Source organism: Xenopus laevis, chromosome 1S (genome assembly GCF_017654675.1).
Source record: "Xenopus laevis strain J_2021 chromosome 1S, Xenopus_laevis_v10.1, whole genome shotgun sequence".
Lineage (NCBI taxonomy): Eukaryota > Metazoa > Chordata > Amphibia > Anura > Pipidae > Xenopus > Xenopus laevis.
In genome coordinates, this window is record NC_054372.1 from 88,773,025 (window position 1) to 88,800,184 (window position 27,160).

The following is a 27,160-nucleotide window of genomic DNA, read 5'->3' on the forward strand; positions in this document are numbered from 1 at the left end:
GGAGAAAAGTTTTTCTCCTTGAATTGAATGCATGAGTTTTCACACGATAAACCATAAGATAGTTTTTTCTCACTGAACTGAATCGGACCCAATATTTATTTTTTTAAAAACATTGCTGTTTATAAATTAATAATGTTTAGTTTTTAATGTTATACCATGTAGTATTTTAAACCATTTGTATGGTTAAGTTCTTATATGTCATTATGTGTTGAGGAAGGTGGTTAATATATGTGCACTTGAAAGTCTGTATGGAGATTTTACATTAGGGTTACATAAAAATAAACATTTCTTGATATTGGCTAATATGTCTGCTGTTTGAAATTAAGAGGATGTATAAAAATCAGAATTTTTAATGGAAAAAAAGCTTGCATTTTTCGAGATTTATTATACCCAGAGGAAAATCTGCCAAGGTTGTATATAAGTCAATGGGAGAGGCCCCTATCCTTTATGGAAGTTTCTGTGGTTTGCACTGGAATTAGCCCAAAAATTCAACTATTTCTGACTTTTTTTTCAGGCAAAAATTCAAATAATTTCGGCTTTTCAGGAAAAAGGACCCAAAAGATTGAGCGATTCTGGAAAAACTCTGAAAAAAATCTTAAGATTCAGATTTTTGCTAGTTTTTTTTTCGTGTTTGTCCCTGATCCGATGAAATTGTGCTTTTTTAATAATAAATAAGGTCATATCTAGATTCTAGTGTGGTCTGACTTTTTTATTTATAGTGTCAGAAATTGGAAGGGATTTTGATAAATAAGGCCCCACCATGTCTGCTTCATATAACTGCCGACAATTACTGAGAAAGAATAGTATAAAAATAAATATTGTTCAAGCAAATATAGTTCAAATCTAGCATTCTTTATTTTATTGTTACAAGAAAGTAACCAAAAGCCACGTGTTCTAGTGATTTTCATCTGCCTCCGGTGCATCTACAGATATTGCTTTTACTGTTACACTTTGTTATTCCATGAAACAGCATATAAATGGAATGTTCATACCACAAGAGAAACTTATCGAATTTGATTCCCAGTGGAAGACTGTAGTTTTTACTGACTGTGGTATTCAATCAAAGACCTGTCCCTAGTTTATGCAAAAACAATGTTTCATTCATTTTGTCTATTTACAGTATATAGTGAGTTATTTATATTATTCCACAGCACTGTACAGAGATTATTCGTCATTCACATTAGTCACTGCCCTGTGGAGTTTACTATCAAAGGTCCCTTTTACCCTTAACGGTTAATTTTATCAGGGGCCAATTAACCTGTGTCTACTGTATGTGTTAGAGAATGGGAGGAAAACCACACAGACACAGGAAGAACATACAAATTCACTGATCAAGCTGGAGTTCAGGTACTGCATGCAGAAGTGCTTCCCATTATAATAAGCAGGAGTCAAGGGTGATTTAGGCCAGGACAGATGTTTAAAGGAGAACTTAACCCTAAAAATCAATATGACTAAAATGCCATATTTATATTTTGAACTTATTGCACCAGCCTAAAGTTTCAGCTTCTCAATAGCAGCAATAAGCCAGGACTTCAAATTTGTCACAGGGGGTCACTATCTGTCTGTGACACTCACATGCTCAGTGGACTCAGTGGAGCAGTTGTTGAGGGGTCGTCACAAATTATCAAGCAGAAAATGAGGTTGGCCTGTAATATAAGCTGAGCTACAAGGCTGATTATTAAATTCTGATGCTAGATGCACTGGTTTCTGTTCTTCCATTTAGTAATTATCTGTATTAATTACTAATCAGCCCTATATTGTGACATTTAGGGGCAGATTTACATAGGGTCGAATATTGAGGGTTAATTAACCCTCGATATTCGACTGCCGAATGTAAATCCTTCAACTTCGAATATCGAAGTCAAAGGATTTACCGCAAATTGTTCAAAGGATTTTAATCCATTGATCGAACGATTTTTCTTCGACCTAAAAAACATTATAAAGCCTATGGGGACCTTCCCCATAGGCTAACATTGACTTCGGTAGGTTTTAGGTGGTGAAGTAGGGGGTCGAAGTTTTTTTTAAAGAGACAGTACTTCGACTATCGAATGGTCGAATAGTCGAACGATTTTTAGTTCAAATCGTTTGATTCAAAGTCATAGTCGAAGGTCGAAGTAGCCAATTCGATGGTCGAAGTAGCCAAAAAAAACATTCAAAATTCAAAGTTTTTTTTATTCTATTCCTTCACTCGAGCTAAGTAAATGGGCTCCTTAATATGGGGCAGAGTTTTAAAGTATGACATTAGAACTCATCACAGAAAAACTCAATTTCTATTCATTCCTATGGGATTTTTAGAATCGTATTTATTAATGGAGTTCACCATTTGATAAATATGCTTTTAAAAATCCCATAGGAATGAATAGAAAGTGAATGAGATTTTCTGTGGCGAGTTTTAATCTCACACTTTGATAAATTTGCCCCAAAATGATGTGTACTGTATATTTTGAGTCGGTCCCTCAGTTCAATAGGTGAGAGCAGCACAGAGTATGTGCAGTGAATCAGCAGAAAAGAAGATGGGGAGCTACTGGGGCATCTTTGGAGGCGCAGATCTTCCCTACTAAAGGGCTGTGGTTCCTTTGGGCTGGTATAGAAGCATAAAACATAATTTACAACATTTCTAGCTACTTCTTTAGTTAAGCTTTAGTTATCCTGCAATATTATTATCCACATGTTAATTCTTGATCACTGTGTAGTTTTCAGACATGAAGCTCCAGATGTTGGCAAATTTGCTGGGTTGATTCCTATTCATATAAAATGGAAAATAAAGTAAGTGGGCACTATTTTCCACATTTTGACTCCCAGAAGGGAGATATACTAAAAGTGAGCAATGCAGAATTAGACACTATGCAGAAGTTTGCCTTGTTCAGTATTGCAGCTAAAACAGTCATCATTTGGTTGTAGGCCCATTTTGTGTACTCATTGTGGTATACTGTATACATAGTACTACAGTTTATATAGAATTAGTTTGTCTCCCTTAAGGAGGACTGCTCAGTGCTCACTCCTCTGTTTTCCTGAAAACATTACAAGATACTGTAAGTGTACTCAGATCAATATACTCTTCCCCCCCTTACTTCCCCCCTCTTCTCCTTTCTCTTCTTTCTCTCTCCAGTTTGAACAATATATTTATAAGAGGGTGCATTTGTAATTTTGTGCTAAGTGCAATAAAAAAGAAAATCCCAATTTGTCATGTTTTTACCCACAGTGGAACATTGTTTCATATGATTAAAAGTTCTGCTTATTTAATAAATTTGGAGCAAGTTGCACTGGCATTAATGAGGCTGTTCCAGAACAGGCAGCATTCTTTGCATTCTGCTCGAACTATGGAATTATATTTACCATCTGTTCAGATCAGGGGTAAAGTACAAAACTCCTATTGTGGCAGAGTGCACTGTACCTTGAGTTTTCTGCATGAAAGTAGACACAACAGGCAATGCAATGCACAGCACCAGAATGAGGGAGTGCATATAAGAGCAAGCACATTAATGGAAGCTTATTGTTAAATGGTGCCATTCCACGCCCTTTGAAAAAAAAAGTGCTGCATCTACTATCATAGCAGACTATTGCCCCAAGCATATCAACAGATTCACAACAGAGTCTCTAAACCTATCAAACTTATATAAAACAAGTGCAAGAGAATTCTGTAGGTCTTTAATGAGTCAACTGGATAGGTCTATCAATCATCCCGCTTGCCTCCTCCCCATCACCCTTATTTTGATGTACTGCACATCCTTAGCTGCTGTGTAATAACATTTTTCAAGAGGTGGTTGGGGAGTTGAGTTTGCTTGATCACAGTTGAGGCTGGGGCCATGCTGGTTTGTGAGTGAGGACAGAGAGGGGGTGGACTCCTCTCTCTGCATTGCTTTGGCAGAAATCAATACAGATTCAGTTCAAACCAGCTATAGATCAGGTCTCTGAGCAGCTGGCTGTATATAACACAAACAGCAGAAAATAAATCAGAAATCAACATATCCAATCTTGGCAAACACTTTCCACTCACCCTTACTTGACAAACCTTGCACATAGCTTTTAGTGGGTGTGAACAAGATAAGCACTGGGCCAAAGCAGAAAAATAATTTGGTTTATGTCTATAGAATAGCCTCAGGCATAACAGTTTACAGTCACTGTCCTGTCAAGCAGTACAAAACAGGAGTTAAAAAACGGTGTACATTGTTTGCACTGCAAAATATGAAACAAATGTATTCACCCATGCATAAACACAGACACATATACATTTTTTTAAGCTTCCCTTGTGTAGATAGGTAATTAAATACCTTATATGTTTTATACTGCTGTGGCAATGTTATAAACAGAATTAATTAGGCACAAGGAGTCTAATTACATAGAGCTTATAGTCTATGTTTTAGGCTTCTGATATCCAGGTGAATCCAGAAGAGTTGCCCAAAATTTGTACTTTAATGTTATGACGAAGCACTGAATAAACCCTGTATGATTTTGGTATCACATTTTTACAATATTTTTTCATAGAAAAATGCTACAGCAGTGTTTTCTTATTGATTTTTCTGCATGAACAATGGCCTAGCTGCTTTATGTTAAATCTGTGGAATAAGATATATACATACATATATACTGTATATAATTATTTTTTACTACTATACAAATTCAAATAATAAGCAATAACAAACATTGGGTGTTTAAGCTTATATCATACTATGTTAAATCTAAATAGGTTTAATACAGTATTGTATTTACATAATTGACATAATTGACATAATTACATAATCTAATAAATGTTTTAATACATTTATTTATTAAACACTTTAACCAAATCCTAATGTGTTCAGCCAAACTAAACTTGAACCTTTGAAGTATATCTGCCTGGGCAACTGCCCACATCATTTTTTTGTTTCTAAATTTTGCAATTTTTACAAATATAAGTGTAAATACGCTAAATCCAAAAAGTATTCTTTTGGTGTATTGCCATTTTAAAGTTATTCATAGGAATCAATTCAATACAATGATAACCATCACCTGTCTATCATACAGTACCTTGATATTATGATGTATTATGATAATATGATGTTGGCTTTTAAACAGTAAATGCTACCTGCTGATTGGTTGCTATAGGTTACTGCTCCTGAGCAAATATAGTGTCTTAATTTACATAACCATAAAAGTGTGTTGTGTATTGACATAAGATGCATAATTTTTGAATCTGAAATAACTGCTTTGCCATCAGTTAAATATTTTAAAAGTAACGCTATACTCATAAGACCCGCCCCCTCATGCTACTTGCCATAACTGAGCTGACTGTTTAAAAAGTTTGTTGAAAAGTTTTGATATGAATGTCATAATCACTATATTCTTTGCTTTATGGAACTATGTACAAATGCTCTATGTGATTATAATCTATTATCCTATAATAAAAACAAGTTATAAAAAAAAAGTAACGCTATACATATCCAACAAATATGTGTAGCTTCCTTGAACCTAAACGGAAATCATAGAAATGTTTATGCAATGGGGATAATAAATAATGTAATTTACTATGAACTGCTAAAAATAAGTATTATTTAAAGGATTTTTTTGAAATACAGAGACATGGGCATAGATTAGGCAGACAGCTAAAGCATATGCCTCTTTACATATATGATAAGTTAATGATATATTGCCAGCATATTTAAGTAAAGTGTAGCAGCCATTGACTATGTGGCACTTAGTTGTCACTCTCAACAACCTCCAACATCACCCTAATTATTCACCAACCATTAGCCTAAAAATTGCCATAAAACAGCTATTCACATTCAGCTGCATCAGTAGCAAAAGCAGTCACCCGCAATTAATTATTAGTGGTCATTGTTCTCTCTAAATAAATCACACCTGTCTGTATTACACCACCATGCAATATTTTACTTTTATTTAATTCTCTCTTATATCAAGGAAACATACAACAAAACTAAAAATACTTGTCTTACATATAGTATGCATTCATTTGGAATGTTTTTAAGCACTGATTTTTAGATCAGCTCATCCGGCAATGCAATTTTAGCTTAGCAAAAGAGTATTTCTATTAGGACTGGTTAGGGTGAAAAGGGCTGAAAGGAGCCAAAAAGCCCTTAGCTAGCAATTATATGCAAAGTGATGCCTTCTGAGTCAAGTCCTACTTCTCAGAAGCCATGTTCCAATATCTTGCACTGATGAGATCTAACAAGATCGAAACAGGCTGTCTACAAGTTTGGCTATATGGCTCTGAACCATTAGGCTGTATCTGTGATATAAACCAACGGTTCTGGATGCATAGTTGGCCAAAGGGACACAAAGGAGTGATTTGCATGTCTCCACCCATGATGCCTTATGGAAGAATTAAAACTCTAATTTTTGGTATCTAGGCAGTGCTGTGTATATGGCATGAGACTAGTAAATACCTTCTGATAACAGAAGGGATCAATTTGCATATTAGGAATCATAAAACAGCAAAGAAAAAATTCCTCCCAGTTTCCTGTTACCTTCTGATTGACACTAGACATGCATAAACACAGACACTAAACACAGACACATATACATTTTTTTAAGCTTCCCTTGTGTAGATAGGTAATGAAATACCTTATATGTTTTATACTGCTGTGGCAGTGTTATAAACAGAATAAATCTGGCACAAGGAGTCTAATTACATAGAGCTTATAGTCCATGTTTTAGGCTTCTGATATCCAGGTGAATCTAGAAGAGTTGCCCAAAATTTGTACTTTTATGTTATGATGAAGCAATGAATAAACCCCGTATGATTTTGGTATCTCATTTTTACAATATTGTTTCATAGGAAAATACTACAGCAGTGTTTTCTTATTGATTTTCCTGCATGAGCAATGGCCTGGCTGCTTTATGTTAAAACTGTGGAATAAGTATGCATACATATATACTGTATATACTTTATTTATATTTTTTTTTACTACTATACGTATATCATACTATGTTAAATCTAAATAGGTTTAATACAGTATTGTAATTGACAATCTAATAAATGTTTTAATACATTTATTTATTAAACACTTTAACCAAGTCCTAATGTGTTCAGCCAAACTAACTTGAACCTTTGAAGTATATTTGCCTGGGCAACTGCCCACATCATTTTTTTGTTTCTAAGTTTTGCAATTTTTACAAATACAAGTGTAAATACACCGTTTTTTGATAACAGAAGGCATCAATTTGCATATTAGGAATCATAAAACAGCAAAGAAAAAATTCCTCCCAGTTTCCTGTTACCTTCTGATTGACACTAGGCTGCATTAAATCTAGAGAATCATATTGATGAAAGAGACAGGAGAAAATTGTTTTCTAAACCCAAAATGTAGTTCCAGAATAAAGTCGACAAATTTATTTTTCTGTTTTGGTTTGTGGAATATATGAAAACATATTTAAAAATGAATGAAAAAGTAGTCATGTAAAAAGTACATGCTGAGATTAGTATATGAAATTTTAAAATATCCAAATAGGAAAAATAAAGAGGTACCTGTTATCAAGGTGAGGGAGATAGCAGAGGTTGACCACTAGAGATTAGGTGAAGGCAGATAAACTGTAGAATGTCCACCTGGGATGGCTTTGAAAGGGGGTTTGGAAGTGTTCTTGGATAGGTAACTATCCAGGATTACAGTAGTCTCTAAGGCTACAATTTGAGTGTGTATGTATGCATATAAACAGGAAGAGAGACAAAAGGTAACCCACTCCACAAGCTCTGTTGGAGCCTGCTTATTTGGTCATCTTGCTCTTTCTAGTCACTGTAAGGTACAGATTTACAGTAGATTATTTTATATATGCCTTTCCAACAGAGCAACTCTAGTTTCAGTTTTTTTAAAGATAAAACATTAATTAGTCATATCCAAAAGGTAAGCATGGTTCCTCCGCTGGATATTTATTTTATTATTTACACTTTATTTGGAAGGAACTATTCACACCCATAAAGCATAGCTCTACACTATGTTAGCGAATCCTTTCCCTCAAAAGTTCTAATAGTTTACAAACCTACTTCTTTACTGGAAACCCCTGAAACAGGTAAAAGGACAGTTCCTCCTTGCCCAGGCCTAAGCTAGACTTGCTATTACATAATGATAAATATGCAGAATCTGAATTTTGTGCACACAAAGAAAGCCAATATTTTTTACTCTTCTATGAGATAAATGTTAGATTAACAGATTAACCCCCATATATATTGATGCAAAATCACCCAATTTATACTTGCTAAAATACTGTTAGAATGAGTAATAAAAATAGTTACACATATTATAATTTAGTTTTGTTCCTTCCCCTTTTAACATGTTGTGATAAATGTATGTGCAAAAAGTCCCTCCAGCTCAATCCAGGCTCCTGCATTTTTACACACACAATCTCACAAACATTCTTATATTGATAGCTAGTTAAACGAATTCTTCATAATGCATAGTTATTTATTTAAAAGTATTTTGAACACCAATTAAGAACAAGTAGGTATTTGGGCTACCCAGTAGAGTCACATTATACCTTTCTTGTACCTCTTAACACAGGTGTCTTCCAACCTCTAGATTTAAAAGCAAAGGATACTAATATTTTACCATCAATTACATTGAAGCATTGAACACATTACAGGAGGGTGGTATATTTTAACCTGAATTAACACAAATCAGGATGGCATTATTCATTTTTGCACAAGATGAGGCAGAACTTTACTATAGGAATGGAAATCAAAGAAAGACAGTTATTAACTGCAATGATGATCTCAGATAACGCTGGTTAATTCCCATACCCTAAACTACAGGGACCTTCTAACTCAAAGCTTGAGGAACACTTGAGTGATACACAGCTCAGGATTTCCGAGAAAGCACTACAAGAAACGCAGGTCTGTTCCTTTCATCTGCATGATATGGTGCAAGCTGTGTATGATGCATTCTATGTCTTGCGTGGAAAATGCAAAATCAAATGATGGGAAGAAGATCCCCAGGGAGCGACTGCGGTATAGAACTTCTGCTCTGAGGCAGCTGAGCTTTCTGGAAATCCTGTAAAACTTTCCGCTCAGGGAATAGCTATGGAAGGCATTTCAAGGTTAAGGTAAAAGTGGTAGAATCAGGGAGAAGGAATTAAATAGGGGTTAAAATGAGCCTAGAAGGATTATCTTTTAGTTTTCAATTTTTTTTATATAAAGACAGTGGATTTATTGTATAATTGACTCGGAAACAATCACCTAAAATTGACCAAAAAAATTTGACATTATTTGAACCCTTTTAACACACACCACAGGGCACATTTACTAAGGGTTGAATATCGAGGGTTAATAAACCCTTGAATTTGACCCTCGGGGTAAAATCCTACGAATTCGAATATCGAATTTGTAGGATTTACCGCAAATCCTACGATCGAACGATCGAAGGAAAATTTGTTCGATCGAACGATAAAATCCTTCGAAGGATTTTAATCGATCGATCAAACGATTTTCCTTCGATCAAAAAAACCTTAGAAAAGTGATGGGGAAGGTCGCCATAGGCTAACATTGTAGCTCGGTAGGTTTAAAGTGGCGAACTATGTAGTCGAAGTTTTTTTTAAAGAAATAGTACTTCGACTATTGAATGGTCAAATATTCAAAGTCATAGTCGAAGGTCGTAATAGCCTATTCGATAGTCGAAGTACCCAAAAAAAAAAATTTTAAATTTGACGTTTTTTTTTACTTCGAATCGTTCACTTGAGCTTAGTAAATGTGCCCCCACATGTGACTATTCTCTTTCCTTAATGCAATGGATATTAGTTACTGAATATCTACTAATAATTGTTATACTATTTCAAAGAACAAGCAATAATTCTTTTTTACTTATCCTTTTAAGAATAAGTTCATTACTTATGCTATTATTTCTCCTGGTTTGACTTTATTTATTTACACTTTTGGCCACTGTTAATTCTGGCTTATTAGAACAAAAGGCATATTCATTCTTCAATATGCCATTACTAAGTATAATTATTTTTGCTACTATTTTTCCATTTCCCATTAAGGCCTATTATTTAGTACTGCTGTTTTTCTCTTTTTAGTCAATGCTTCTGGGACACTGTCATGCAATCATCACACAATGAACTGGAAGAGCAGGAACATCTGCTTAGACCTGAACAAAGAAGTATTGGGTGGCAGGAGTATAATGTCATGCCTTGTAGACCCCTGCACATTTGAAGAAGCAGGTTGTGAGGCAGGACCATGTGTCTCTTTGCACTCTTACTCTCCCCTGATATTACTCTCGCCCAAGTAAACATAAGGAACTGCCCCAGGCATTCCTGAGTTCCCCTGTCTAAAAAGGCAAACAGATTGTAAGCCATACAGTGTTATTCAGTAAAAAAGTTTTTTTTTCTACCACTGACATTTTGGTTTTGTCGCTTCTCAAATTATATTCAGTGCTAAAGAGTTGTATGTACAGCTCATACTTCAAGCATTCACATTTTTAGGGTTCAAGTTCCTGTTCTACTTTGACAGATATTTATACAACCTACAAAGTTAGAGATATATGAAATATGGTCAGAATAGTGACTCTGCTATCTAGAAATATCCAGAAAACCAAATTAGCATTAATCATGTTCATTAATCGCATTCAGGATTGACACCACATTTACTGCTTTGGTCTCCCAAGGTGGCCCGCCCCACAGTTTAGGAATATTTGTTATAGAGAGCACAAATGATATACATTCTCATTGCCAGTGTATTGCTATTAAAGGAATACTCAACCCCCAAAATGTTAAGTAACGAGAGTTTACATCATATTAAGTGGCATATTAAAAAATCTTAACAAACTGGAATATATATTTAAGCCCCCATTTTATGATACTTTATGTGCTGTCTCAGAGTTCACATGACCAGAATTAATGCAGCTCTAACTGTAAAAGGAAGAAGTTTAAGAGTAAAATACATAATTTTGTCCATTAATTGGCTCCTGTGTCCTAACATATAATTTGTTTGCTTTGTTTGTTTGCACTGTAAATCACGGGGCGGTCCTTATTTCTTAAAAGGGCAATTTTCTATTAATGATTACCCAATAGCACATACTACTAAAAAAGTATTATTGTGAAAATGGTTTATTTACATTAAGCAGGGTTTTACATATGAGCTGTTTTTGCAATATATTTTTATAGAGATTGTTTGTGGATGTAGTTTTCCGTTAAGGTTAAATAAACTGGTGTTCATCAAATGTAGTACTGTACTAATTAAACCCTACTGTAGCTGTGAATAGAGCATTACTGTTCCAGTTTTTTTAAAGAACATCCCCAGGCTACCTATAGTTATAGCTCATAACATTGGCTGATAAGGGAAAGCCGCTTCTGTCAGTGACACTGGGCTAGGGCAGTGTGAGCAGTGCAATTTTTGTCATGGCAATGCAACCTTACATCAGACAGTACTTTACCAGGGATCTGTTATTTGGAAACCAGTTATCTAGAAAGCTCTGGATTATGAAAAGTCTGTCTCCCATAGACTCCAGTTTATCCTAATAATCCTTATTTTTTAAAATGATTTCCTTTTTCTTTGTAATAATAAAACAGTACCTTGTACTTAATCCAAAGGAAGATATAATTAATCCTTATTGGAAACTAAACCAGCTTATTGGATTTACTTAATGTTTACATGATTTTCTAGTAGACTTAAGGTGGGCATACAAAGGGAGATCCGGTCGTTTGGCGATTTCGCCAAAAAAGCGGATCTCTCCCCGATATGCCCACATTGAGGTGTGCAATATCGGGCTGATCTGATCGTGGGCCCTAGGGCCCAACGATCGGATCAGAATGGAGGCCATACAGGTCACTTTCTATCTCCATATTTAAAAGACATTTCACAACAACAAACTACATTTGAAGCAATATGAAAAAACATTTCACGCATGTACAAAATTTTATCGGATCATCTCATTCAGGAAAAATCGAGTCACATTCTAAAATGTGAAGAAGATCGTCAGTTAACTTACTCGCTACCTGATTGGATCAACGCAACCAATGCGGCACTCCAACACTCCAAATGCACGAATCATATTGAAGACCAAAGAAAGTGCTGGAGATGCTGGAGATGTAATAAAGCAGAAGGAACAATGCTTCATATATGGTTGGCATGCCCCAGAATAATTCTATTCTGGAAAGAAGTACCTGGAATCCTCCAACAAATTACGGGGATATTAGTTCAATTTACACCAGCGTGAGCCTTGCTTAACTGCAGGAGTATCCACAAAATGTTAAACGAATAACATTTCATGTACTCACTTCAGATAGACTTCTTATATCTAGGAAATGGAAATCCTCACAAATACCAAACCTGGACGAATTGAGCACTTTGAGCACTCCAATCTATCATATAAGAAATCTTTTCTATCATGAAAAAATCTATATTACATGTAATCTGAAAACATAATAATAAAAATTTCTAAGTATATATATATATATAAAAAAAAAAAAAAAAACAGAATGTAGGCCATACAGGCAGTCAGATCGAGGGACCACATTAACGAAAAGATGTGGTCTCGATCCGATTTTTAACCTGCCCGATCAGCTTCTGGCCGACCTTTGGCCAGATATCGAGGGACGCCCGTTGGATGGCCCCACACATGGACCAATAATCAGCCGACTTGGTCTGTCAGCAGCTTTTATCGGCCCATGTACGGGGGCCTTTAAAGTATAAAGATTCAAATTACGGAAACATCCATTGTCCGGAAAACCCAGGTCCTGAGCATTCTGTATCCCACAGCCTATGCATAAGCACCCCAATAGGCACGAAATGCATAAGGCTTGTCTTTCATGTCCTAATAAATGTTTTTTTAGTTTTCATTTTTTGGGAAGACTCACATCTTCTATTCTGTAACAAGTCCCACACCTGTATTACTAAAAGTGCTATGTCTAAAACATTTTGCTGTGTTTTTAGCCACTAAAAAGCAAGCCCTGCATTTCTTATGAATGCAGCTCAGCTTCCACGTATTTGATAATGCTGGTGCAATAATATTTGGTAAATATGTTGCAATGCACAGCCATGCTGTGGTTGTGTCAGAGTGTGTAGTGTCAATGACTGCATTTGCAAGAGATTCAATTGACCCAACTAAAAGTATCTGTGCAATATGCAAAGAGAAACCAGGCTATGTATTTGCATAAAATAATTAAACAGCGTTATAAATCTGTGTCCTTTTACAGGGCATACAGTTGCATTAAAGCAGGGATATACAGTATGGTGCATCTCAATGCTGTTCTGTGTGTGTGTGTGCGTGCGTGCATGTGTGTCTGTGTGTGTATCTGTGTGTGCGTGTGTAGGGCTGGTTCTGGAGTGTATTTATGACCACCATCACAACTGTTGGCAATCTGGTGTTGATTTCTGTTATGTGATTTAATACTTTCTCCTAGCATATAAAATACAGTATGTCCCTCCTTTTTTTACTAGTGATCTGTCACCTTATTAATCTATACTGTATTAATATAATCATTTTTTTATATATTTCCATCAAATTATGCAGTGATTTATAGAGTATATTAAATCATTCAAATCAGGTTCTGCCTCCTTCATGAGTGGGGTTTAAAATCAATTTTTTCTTCAATAGACACACAAATACAGTTTTTTCAGAAGTCAGTTAACCTACCAGTATGTTTTCGGACTATGAGATATTACCAGGGTAACCCAAAGAAACCCACTGAAACACATTGATATACTACAAACTTCATGCAGATATTGAACACCCAAAATTGAGGCATATAGATAGGTGGATAGAGATTTGAATTGGTGAATAAGTGGATTGAATTTACAATTGGTCTTCCCTTTTTATTTTTGTGTGTGTCTTTTTTTTAATCTAGCTTTTTGTTCAGCAGTTTTCCTGTTTGGAATTTTAGCAGCTATCTGGTTGCTAGGATGCAATTTACCTTGGCAACCAGGCAGGAGAGTTAATAAAAGAGGCCCTGAATAGATAGAAAAGTACTGAGAATGAGTCATAACCATACAATTGTAGCCACACTGAGAAATAGATTTTTGACGGTCAGTGTAATTTTGTACACCATTTGAAATCTCGCTTTGTCCTTTTTGATTGGAAACTCTATTGGGCAGAGCCCTCTTCACCTCTCATATCCATTATAGGTTGCTTTGTATGTAAGTTTGTATGTTTAATGTATGAAGCCCTTTTTTGGAATATAATCATCATAATTGAAAGAAAACGAAAAATAAATGAAGAATAAGAAGTGAAAGGCAAATATTTAAAAAAAAAAGAAAACTTTTACTCACAACTGATCATTTCAAATTTTTAAAATGTATGACTCTGTTTTCAAAACCCTAACTTGCCATCACTCATGGGTGGGAGAAGGTACAAAGTGATGCAAAAAAGAAGACCAACCCGGACCCACCTACCCACACCCATAGCAACATATGCATTTCATATTTGCATTACTTTCAGGGAACTAAGAATTACTGGACTGAGAGTTAGATCAAGTCAGTGCAAGATGATGAGAGTAGATTTGTTCTTGTAGACTGAGAGGAGCCAAATAAAATGTGTTGGGCTCCCCATAAGAATATATCCTGATCTACTCCTAACAGAGCTATTCAGAGCAAGTTTCTTGGGTATGTAACCAGGAGAATTGTGGAGGGATTCCCCATTCTGTCTTGGGGACAACACAATCTCCTTAAATATGAACCGGATTCCTCACTTGGAGAAGCTAGCCTATTTAGCAGTATCCAGTTAAAGAGCAGGTTTAAGGATGAATGAAGGGATGGGTAACGTTACAGGCTCTGTAGGACTTTAACTCTGTTCATTAAAATGTCATCTGAATGAAGAACATGACATGAAAAATTTTAGGTGACCTTAATGTATTCATTTCAAATTAAAGAGGAAGTGCCTGTTAAATCATGTAATAAAATTCTGCCCCCTCATATTTTTAATTGATATTACAGCCATGATCAGGGCAGCCATCAGGGGGGGACAGGGGGGAGAGTTGTAGGGGGCCCCCAAGGGTAAGGAGGGCCCAGCCACGCTGCACTTTCTTGATTAGCCGGGCCCCCCAGCTTTCTGAGAGCCGCTGACTTCGGGAAGGCAGGGCGGGAGCACAAGGGGAGGTATCTTCTGTCCATTACTTCCCCTTATTGGTCACTGAGTTTAAGTCCCGGTTGAGCTGCTCAGGGATTGGATAGCTGAGGTTTGAACTACTCCTCATCCAATTACCATGCAGCTTTACCAGGACTTGAAATTCTGTGACCAATAAGGGAAGAAAATGTTGTCATGGAAGAAGATGCAGCCACCTGTGCTCCCCTCCTCCCTTCTGTAGTTGGCAGCTCACTGACAGCAGGTGGGCCACACTAATGAAGTAAGTGTAACATGGCAGGGCCCCCCTAAAGGTAACCCTTTGTGGTCCCTGTTGTGTGGTGGGGCCCTGGGCACGAATTTTTTTTTAATCTTCTGGGGGGGCAAGTTTTTTTACATGGAAGTTTAAGGGGGGCCCTGCCACCAATTTTCTTATAATGTGGGGGGGGCTGGCAACCAATTTTTTCCCCCATGTGGGGTCCTAGCCACAAATATTTTTAATGGGGGACCCTGACCACAAATGTTTTCTTCAATGGGGGGCCCTGGCCACCATTTTTTTCCCCCATGTGGGGTCCTAGCCACCAATATTTTTTAATGGGGGGCCCTGACCACAAATGTTTTTTTTTTTAATGGGGGGGCCCTGCCACAAATGTTTTTTTCAATGGTGGGGCCCTGACCACCAATATTTTTTTATTAACATGTGGGAACCATAGCAACCAATGGTTTTTTTTTTTTTTAGTGTGTGGTGGACCTGTGGGGTGGGGAGGGCGGACCTGTAGGTGGGGCTTGTGGTGGGTGCAGCCCAGGGGGCCCAGGAAATTTTTTCGTATGGGGTCCTGCGATTTCTGATGGCGGCCCTGGCCATGATGATATATCTAACAACGTCAGACTAGAAGTGATGGTTAAAAAAAACCAAAAGAGATTATAAATATCATACTGCAAGGCTTTTATTCTCCTTAAAGGGGATGTAAAGGCAAAAAAAAATAAAATCTCATGTTTACTTTATTTAATGAAAAAGAAATCTCCAATATACTTTAATTATAAAATGTGTACTGTTTTTATAAGAAACTAACTGTATGCAGTGAAATTCCCCCTTCGTTTTACTTGCTCTGACTGCTGAGGATAGGAAACTTCAGACAGTCCCTAACTGCTCTTCAGGGATCATACTGTTAAACACCTTACTTCGCAGAACTCGAGCAGCTTTGTTTGGTTGTTTCGCTGTAGAGCAGCCGGTGACTGTTTAGAGATTCAACTCCACAGGCCCAGTGCAGTCTGCATATTTTGAAAATTAATCTGCTTCTATGGCTTGTGCTGTTTTGAAAATTTATGACAATCCCTAAGTTTAACCTCCCAACTGAAGCCCAGACCACACTGAGCATGTACGTAATCTTGGTCTTGCAAAGATGTTTAACAAAGTTACAAGATGACAGACCCCGGCAGCCAACTTTGAAAGCATAAATCATTTGTTTAATTGGGCTTCTGGTGCAGTGAGTTTATGTTTATATTTAATATACAAAATACAGCATTGCTCGCATTATTCTATTTTAGACTTTAGTTCCCCTTTAACAACCTACACGCATGTTTATACATTTTACAGCAATGTTCCTTCTTGCTCTCCAGCAGAAGTAGAAATCCCTAGTTCCATCTAGGTTGCTAGGGGTTGTTTCCTTCACAACAGATGAAGCTGCCAGGGATAACCCCTCCCCTTTTCTGCAGGATACATAAGCAGGGTCAGACAGGGGGGCCCAGGGCCCACCGAGACTACTGTCCAGGGCCCCCCTTCCGAACCCACTACTGTGATGGTGCACAGTGCATAAGCGGGAACGGAGCCACGGGTACCCATGAGGGCCGTGGTCCACTAGGTTTTTTCCTGGTGTCCTGCCGGGCCAGTCCGACCCTGTACATAAGGAGAGGCTTGCTATGTCCACCTTACCCCCTCCCCATTGCCACTATTTGTCTCCTTCTGATCTCAAGATGTTACCTTAATAAAACAATCTGCATTTTTTGTGAAAGACACTTATATATGTGCAGATAATAAATCGAAAATCCTTATTTTAAGCATACTATTTTTCTAAATTGTTAATGTTATTAGGGATGCACAGAATCCACTATTTTGGATTTGGCAGAACCAACTAATACAAGTGAATGTGAATCCTAATTTGCATATGCAAATTAGGGGTGAGAAGGGGAAAACATTTTTTACTTCTTGTTGTGTGACAAAAAGTCACAAGTTCCCTCCCCGCCCCTAATTTGTATATGCAAATTAGGATTCGGATTCGGTTCTGCAGGGCAGAAGGATTTGGCCCGAATCCTGCTGAAAAAGGCGCATCCCCAACCAAATCCTGGATTCGGTGCATCCCTAAATATTATACCTTTGCTCCTATAAAGAAGGTTTTTACCTTGGCACAGAAACTTACAAGACACAGGTGTATTTTATGAATGATTCTCCATTGGAATGTTTTTTTTATAGTGCTACTCTCAGGCTAAGGCCACACTAGGCGATAGCGCCGCGATTTGACTCGCGGCGACTTTTCGCCGCGACTTTTAAGCCGCAATCGCTGGGGAAACTTTTGCGCTGGCGTCAATGGGGAATCGCGAAAAATCGCCAGCGTAAAAACACACGCGGCGATCTTTTCTCTACTGTCGCTCGAAATTGCCTCGCTAGGCGATTTCGAGCGACAATAGAAAAAAGATCGCCGCGTGTGTTTTTACGCTGGCGATTTTTCGCGATTCCCCATAGACGCCAGCGCAAAAGTTTCCCCAGCGATTGCGGCTTAAAAGTCGCGGCGAAAAGTCGCCGCGAGTCAAATCGCGGCGCTATCGCCTAGTGTGGCCTTAGCCTCAGGTCCCCTTCACAAGGAATGGGAAATTATAATAATAATGCTGAACAGCTCTTGGCCAATGCATTGTGCTGGCTTTACTGTAACATATCCACAGCTATAAAAAATAAGGACTCTGTGAAAATGATAGCTATCCCCCCTAGATTGTAAACTAGCATGCATGAATTTGCTCGGGCACCTTGGCTGGTATGGTCAATATGGACTATTCTGTGATCGCAGTTGATCCGTTAGATTTAAAAGTGATTGGCTCATAAACAGATCGACCCATTTTTGCATCCACTGTGTGACATATATTCTGATTTGCTGTTATTTAAATGAAGCAGAGGCCAGTGTAATGAAATATATAACTGGGATGAGAAGTATATTACATGTGCACAGTTTTTCTTTCTATAAAAGTATCAAAAACCCTGTTTGCTGGAATGAAACATATGTTCTCAAAAAATGGTTAGGTATTAATAGATATCATTAGAATATTGTTGTCATGGTATTTTCTAGTATTCCCTCTATAGTAGAGAAAAGAAAAGACGCGCATTTAAAAGCAATAACAAACAGCGTGTTGCAGGTGGTACTGAAAACAGTATTTTTTTACACGGGTTACCCCAAAAATACAACTCTCTCTTAGCAGAGCCCACAGGATCCCGACAAGCCCTCTAGGATGGATGGGCAGGTATGTGTCTCACTTTTATTGTATAGGGTATGACATTTGTAGAAGTACAATCAGATTTGGCCGCTAAAAATATGAGCGATGCGCAATATGCTCTAAAAATACCTAATAATACATTCTTGGGGTGCTACTTATATCAGGAATCACAGGCCCCTTACTGCAACAGCCGCGCTGCGTTTCTGATTTCCGTTTTATCAATGGTTTCTCAAATTCTGTTTTGGTTTATTTTTTAAATAGCAATGATCCGCCCAGTCTCCTTGCCAGTTAGAGCAGCGCTATCGCTGTAACAGCGCAGCCCCCCCCCCCCAATCTAGGGATCGTTCTGTTTTTACACCAGTCTAGACCTGTTAAAAATATGGAGTTTGGTTCATGCTAACCATTAAGTAAATGCTCCTTTTTCACATAGTGGGTATATATAAATCAGGCATGTCCAACACATTGCTTTCAAGCTGTTGTGGAACTACAAGTCACAGAAAGAAGAAGTGTAAAAGAAATACAGGTGCAGTTTAACAACAACTGGGAGCTGGAGATTGGACATCCCTGATGTTTACATTGAAAATGTCTCAAATGATCGACACTACATGCCCTGTGTACTTGTATCTACGTCCCCAAGAGGGGTCCCTCTGATAATGGGGGCCCTGGGCCAATGCCCTTTCTGACCTACCCTAAAACGACTCTACACACACACCAACACGCTGTTTTGCTTCACTTCAGACTTGCAATCTAAACAATATTTGAAGAAGCCACAGATGAAATCGATTCTCCTGACTGAGATGAATTAGGGTTAGTAATTCGAATTTATTGATCCAGCTTCTTGCATCCCCCCCCCAAACACACATACACACACACACCAGATCCACCCAATATAATTACCAGTTTAAATGTAATCAGAGAACTGCATATGCATGAATGTGTGAAGCTTGGATTGTAATCTCGAATATATACACTCCAGTATATGTCTGTGCTTGTATACACACTAATAGGCAAACACATGGGCTGAGGAGTTGATATATACATACATAGAAATATAGGAAATATAGAAATGTTTATTTATCCGCAACATAGTGTTATGTGTCACTAAATGTATGTTACAATTTATGACATACATAGACTCTTTTTTTTTTAATTTTACATTTGCTATACATATATATTTTATGTATTGTTCAGGGTGTTTACAAGTAGCTCTAAATCTGCTTAGTAATGTAGAAATCTATTGCAAACCATGAAGTCTAAAAAGATTCGTTTTTGTTTTTTGAAGTGAAAGATTAGTTTTTATTAAAATAATACAAAATCCATTTGTCCCTTTAATGTGAATATTTCCACAAATTACAAAATGTTACCGCTTCCCCTATTTGCATCAATCCAGCAGATCCATCCCTAACCCATAGGCTTTGGCTGCTGCAACATCCCCGCTCCCTGATATGGTTAATAATTAATCTGCGGTTTATACCTTTGTTTTCATGAAGCATTGATTAATATATTAACAGAGCATATTAAACATGCATGAAAAGAAATGCAGCTAAATTCATTAGGACAGCAACCCCAGAACTGATTAAATGAATTAAATGAATTTGTTCGTGTTCAATAAGATCAGCTCAACCCGTGTTTGACTGTATAGTTGCACTGTCTGTATTGATGTAGAGTAGTAACACACACATATTATATATATATATATATATATATATATATATATATATATATATATATATATATATATATATATATATATATATATATATAATGACTTTGCCAATATATATATATATATATATATATATATATATATATATATATATATCTCTATCTATCTATCTCTATATCTATCTATATATATATATATATATATATATATATATATATATATATATATATATATTATAATATATATATATATATATATATATATATATATATATATATATAAATAATGCCTTTGCCAGAAATAGTACTGGGACTGTATAAGTCCATAGCAACACAAATAATATATATATGTGTGTGTGTGTGTTGCTATGAAATTATACAGTCCCCAGTACTGTTTCTGCCAAAGTCATTATTTGTATATTTGTGACCAAGATATAAAACTGAAACTGCTCAATTAGATAGAACTAGAAAGGCACTTAAAGAGCCAATTGTGGCAGTGTTTAAATCTTTATTTACCAGAACCTTGTAAAGCCAGAACAATTTGCATTCTATTAACTGCTTTTCAATAGGGCATTGACTGGAACTAAAGGATGCCACTATCCTGCCCTAATTACAGCCATCTGAATTACACTACGTGCATACGAATAGGCGCATAGCACTCGTGGCCTCTCCTTATACTGGGAGAACTGGGTTATGTGATCATTGGGGACTGTACTGGGAGACGAGGCCGCATATATACTGTATATTTTTTTTGGGGGGGGGGCATAATTGGGAAAAAGGGCTAGTGAAGGAGGCAAGAAAGAAATGTGGTATCTGGTGGGACTAGAGGATCCAGAATTCAACTTAAACATTGCGATGCAATTAAATCCATATTGCCCATTTGTGTGCCTACTGGGTAAATTGTAGAAAGTAACTGTGAGGTTTTTTTTGTTTGTTTGATGTGTAAATTTAGATCATGCTCTCATGGGATCAGGCAGCTGCTACAGTGAGCACAGGCGCCGACGTTGATGTCTGCCCAGCAGATGCATAAAGTGCAGTGGCCGCTAGACTTGCGTTTCTTGCGTCTTTCCGCGGCTCATACAGACACCAATTTTGAGCACAGGACACTCAACTAAGCATCATGCTCGGGAAAAAAGATAAAAGTGAGGTGTGTAACGTTTGCCTTTAAAAAATGCGCAATATATATTACTCTAATGCAATCTAACAGAAATTATAGCAACACTCACGTTTTTTGGTTTCCTATACAATGAGCATATTAGCATTGGATCCAAGATTACTGCTAGATGCCAATTTCGTGGGTAAAAATACCTATTCAACAGTAGCTGGGGGGATATCACATAACACCCCAATAATGGCAAAGCTCTGAAAGGGCAGGTTGGTTAGCTGGCACTGGGGGAAAGAGATTCCCCAGTGACCCAGTCTGTGCGCTATAGATAATTGATTGGATCTGCCATTTGCGAAATGAAGAGGCCTCGGTGAGATCGATAGGCCGAGAGGCAGCTGGATGAGGATATAGTGAACAGTTTCTCTGCTCCTGATAACAGCTACATCCATCCTTATTATTTTGGAATTGGTTTCCTTCACTACTATCTGTGTGTATACCTTCTCTAACGTTTCGACACTCCTTTCTACCCGGACACTATAGTGGATTACATTTACCCAAAGGGAGCATTTATTGAAGCTAAACTGGTGCAAACATTGTATGAAAATTCCATGGGCACCCGTTTTAGAAATGTATTCTCTCAAATGTATAACCCCCCAGGTTCTAGTCCATTCGAAAGTGCAGCATATTCGCTTCAAAACTGCTTGATTTAAGCGTGGCCTAAGTCTATGTTATATATATTTTTTAATATAATATATTACATTTATATTATATTATATTGTTTCAGTTACTCTTAGCATTTCTCTGCCCGTACTGAAAATGTCCAAACAGGTTTTGAGATATGTTTTGAGGTGGAATAAACACTCGATATAGTTATATTCATGTCCTAATAGTTTTATTTTACTCTGATATAACCTGGATGATTATGAAACATTTTTGAATATTTGCTGTTTTCCCGTGTGAACTTTTTTTTATCTTGGCACTCACATATATTCTCACAGGTACCCCAGTGATTGCTTTGTACTTATAAGTAGTGTTTCTTATACACTGTACCCCATACACAATATGAACCTGCACCACCAGTGTTTGCCATGCACATTCAAACGTCTAATTAAAAGACTCTCTATGCCCCTGTACCCTCAAACCTCCCCACACGATGCATCCCAATGCACATACCTCTAAAGTCTGCCCTTCGGCTCACAATTATTATTAGGGAACATCTTTCTGTGCCTTACCCCTGGCACCACGGCTTTCCAACCCTGTGTACAGTGTATGCCAATCAGTCTCGCCTTCCAACATTATATAACTCAATCCTTACCTAAATGTCTATTTTGCACCCTTGAACCACTCCACAACCTGTATCTATTGGCTTACCCAGTAATTGATACCCCTATATCAGTTGGTGTTCTGACAATTCAGAGCAAGTCTTGGGCTACATTTAGATACTATTTTATACAGGGCCTGGGGAAAAGAGATACTGAAAGTTACATTAGGTATTCATTTATAAATATATTCTAAATACATGGAATAGCTCAGGTGCTGTGGAAGCACTATGCATGGTTTAATTAATATCAGCCTAAGAAGAAAGGAAATGTAGATTTCCAAATGTGAAATTTTTAAAAAGAGGGGACAAAATAAGTCTATAGTCCCATGCAAACATTGTTTGAGGAAGGAGGCAAAACAGACCAGACAATTCCCATATGATATGCCCAAGTCATGGCAATGCTATTGGTATGCAGGCCCGGACTGGCAATCTGTGGATTCTGGCAAATGCCAGAGGGGCTGCTATAAGGTGCCATAGAAAGTCAGTATTTAGTGGGCTGGTGGGTCTGTTTGAGCCTCTATGTGGGCTGATTGGGCCTCTGTGTACCTGAAATGGCAGGGCCTATTTTAATTCTCAGTCCGGACCTGTTGGTATGTGTAGTGGAGGTATTAATGGTGTTTCCTCTGTCGTGCATCTCTTCTTCCCAACAAGAGCACGACTTGACCACTGAAGTGCTACTGGGTAGAAAGTTGGCACAGAATGTATGTATCCTTGTCTCTATTCATTGTACAACAGACAAGCATTGGTTAGACATAATTTTCACAAAGCAACTCATATGTTGTGGACACCTCAACCAAATGATGTATTTTCCGAGAATATAATGGTACATTATTATTATAATTGGCATCTCAAAAATGGAACCTAATTTAAACCTTATCCTTTACCACACCCTGAAACCTCCGAAGCAGTTGAAGAGCCCAGCAATTCAGGATCGATCTCTCAGTTTTCTGGAAGCGCAGGGCAATGGCCTGGAACATGGCACATCCTATGGCAAACAGTTGCTTTTGTACACATGAAATGATGCTCTTACCTGCCAGCCTGAGAGCAGACATTCTCTGAAACTCAGGCTCTTGGAGCCACTTCCACATTCTTCTGAAGGTCTCTCGGCCAGACTTAAGCTTACTCCAAGGTTTTGGATTTCTCAAGAGATCAGACAGGGTTCCCTGTGACCTGCACAAGATCCTTTGGGCAAAGATGGCTTGTGGGATACTGTATCGCTTGAGTTCGGCGGTGATCCGCTGAGCCACCTCTTTAGTATTAATCTCCTCCACTTGACCATTGCCTCCCGCCTGAGAGCCAGAGGTGGACGCCTGCCTTTCTCTGTCACCGAGGAGGGAGCCATTGGATGAGGCGTGGTGGTGACCATGTGGGTGCATTCCATTTAAATGTGGCATCATGCCAGCACCTGGGCCACCCAAACCCCTGGTCAGATGGTCTTCACTCCTCGAAAGCATGGCCGCATGGGAGTCGAAGCTGTTGGGTGACAGCATTTTTTCATTGCTCAAGTGTCCTCCTGGGCCATAGGGCCCCAGTGACTGCTGTGAGTTGTGCAAAGTGCCCAGGCCATTGGAAAGAGGAGACAGCGGCTGCCCCATTGCTGTCATGTCCTTTGGATAGTGGCCGTAGATGTTTCCCATGGATGCCAGCCCTCTCTCATCCCTCATTAAGGTGAAACTGCCGCTCACGTTGCCAGCCAGTCTCTGGTGGTGATGATGGTGGTGGTGGTGATGGTGCGGATGGTGGAATTTGTCCGATACGGTGGATATGGGCGGCAGGTGCTGCAGGGGGGTTAGCGTGGTGTAGGTGCTGCTGAGGCTCATCCCTGATGGGGATTCACAGGACATGTTCATGGCTGGATGCAAAGGGCCGCCTAGGGTATGCTCAGATCTGTATTCCCCTCCGTCCAGGATGGAAGACATGCTGGTTACCATAGCAGGCCGGCCGTGGGACACCAGGTTCCTGTGGGATGTCTGCCTGCTGTGTGAGGAGCTCATTATATCCCCAGCCTGAGAGTGGGTCACACTGTGTAGGTTCCCTAAATTCTCCATTGTGAGCTCCATCTTCCTCGCCAGATTCCGTGTATTGCCCCCTCCTCCTCCTCTCCTTTCTTCTCCTTTTGCTTTCCAGGCTAATTCAGATTCAAAGCTTTGCCATCGATTACCTTCCCCTATGCAGTCAATCCTGCATGACTTGATGAGCTCTCCCTCTCTCTTCCCCCTCCTTCCCCTTGGATACAATAGCTGCGCGTGACTCCGGGCTGGAGGTCCCCTCTCTCCTCCACAAGTGATGGTCCTGGCTCTGTGCTGTGTCTGCTGCTGCTCAAAAGCTGCAGATAATGTTACAGCTCAGACCTCCCGCAGCCTCAGTCTCACAGCCAGCACGGTGTGACGTCAACATCCCCAGCTCATCGATAAACACCTTTCCCTGCTCTCTCCCTGTCCCAGCCTGGCACCACTGGCACCAGCGAATATGCAACAGGGTCCCGCTGCTCTTCTCGCCTTGTACTGAACATACACTTGTCCCTACCTCTATATAATAATAATAATAATAATAATAATCCTGACAGAAGTGATTGTGTTTATTGAACATCCCCTCCCCTCGCTGCAGGAAATATGATTGAGAAAAGGAGGGTATATTAGATATACTGCAGGACGCATCACTTGTTGTCAAGGCTGCTGCATGGGGGTGGAATCAATTCCAAAAATTACGTTTATACTGTGAACCAGAAAAAAGAAATACCCTGAGCAGGTTCCAGTTCCAATGTCTTAGAAAGCAAATGGGACACATACTGAAGGATGGAAAGGGTTAGCCTTAAACCGAGTACTGCCGAAATATGGCGTGGAACTGTCACTAGCTATACTATAACTGCTTGTGTTATTAGGAGCTGGAGGTAGGAGGGTTCACCAGCAGGGTCAAAGCTCACAGGGCACTTTCACTTCCTTTACTTTACCTACAAACCCCTTGCCTCTGTATTATACTTAAGGGGTGCTTACAGACGAATGAATGTGTGTGTATTTGTATATACGTACATACTGTATTAATATGCAGCTAGACGTATCGACATATTGTATCATTTAATTATTGTATGCGTTCCTGGATACTATATACTAGTAACATACTTTCTCTAGGCTCTAGAGATACTGTTACATATTGCTTGCTTATTTTGTAGCACATGGATATTAGTTACTTTCTATCTCTTATAAATGCAATATCCGTATTTATCATGCCAGCAGTCAACTGTCAAAGCCAGCGATCGATAGATAGATAGATAGATAGATAGATAGATAGATAGATAGATAGATAGATAGATAGATACAAAGATAGATAGAAGATAGATAGATGAAAGAAAGGTAGACAGATAGATAGATAGATAGATAGATAGATAGATAGATAGATAGAAGATAGATAGATAAATATATAGATGACAAATAGATAGATAGATGATAGATAGATAGATAGATAGATAGATAGATAGATAGATAGAAGAAAGGTAGACAGATAGATAGAAGATAGATAGATAGATAGATAGATATATAGATGACAGATAGATAGATAGATAGATAGATAGATAGATAGACAGATAGATAGATACAAGAAAGGTACACAGATAGATAGAAGATAGATAGATAGATAAATATATAGATGACAAATAGATAGATAGATAGATAGATAGATAGATAGATAGATAGATAGATAGATAGATAGATAATAGATAGATAGAAGAAAGGTAGACAGATAGATAGAAGATAGATAAAAAGATACATATATAGGTGACAAATAGATAGATAGATAGATAGATAGATAGATAGATAGATAGATAGATAGATAGATAGATAGATAGATAGATAGATAGACAGAAGAAAGGTAGACAGATAGAATATAGATAGATAGATAGATAGATACATATATAGATAACAAATAGATAGATAGATTGATAGATAGATAGATAGATAGATAGATAGATAGATAGATAGATAGACAGACAGACAGACAGACAGACAGACAGACAGATAGACAATAGATGGATATAAAGGTAGACAGACAGACAGACAGACAGACAATAGATGGATAGAAAGATAGATGGATAGATAGATAGATACATACATACATAAAAGAAAAGTAGACAGATAGAAGATAGATAGATATATAGATATACAATAGATGGATAGAAAGATAGATAGATAGATAGATAGATAGATAGATAGATAGATAGAGCAGTACACACAGACAAGAACAGAAAGCTTTTTCACACAATTTATGCTCGCTACTTGAGTATTGCAGAAGTGAGAAACTTATATGATACTCGCAGAAAAAGCTGAGGGAAACACAATTGAAATTCCCTACATTTTGGAAGGCAATCGCCTCCCTTATGAGATCACGACTAATATTCAAACTGGTATTGAAAGGCTTCCAATAATTTCTATGGGCCTCTTTTTCTAAGTCATTTAGGTCAATAGAAATTCAGGCTGAAGAATTGCATTGAGCTGAATAAAATCTATAACTCGCCATTTTAAAGCACCAGGCTGCTCAGAAGCTCCAGTTTTAATAGGGCCTATCAATACTGCAAAAACGTATCATCTTAATGCCCTAAACACAACTTCATCTTAT

At 38.0% G+C, this 27,160-nt stretch overlaps 1 protein-coding gene across 1 annotated transcript in view; it reads right to left on the bottom strand.

Moving 5' to 3' along the window:
- Window positions 1-24,932, bottom strand: part of LOC108704663 (one cut domain family member 2) — a 45,371-nt gene extending 20,439 nt beyond the window's left edge. Inside the window, exon 1 of the mRNA XM_018241326.2 lies at window positions 23,583-24,932. Coding sequence (XP_018096815.2) covers window positions 23,583-24,612 — 1,030 coding nt within the window. The 5' untranslated portion in view covers window positions 24,613-24,932. The remainder of the gene's footprint in view (window positions 1-23,582) is intronic.
- Window positions 24,933-27,160: the final 2,228 nt, after the last annotated feature.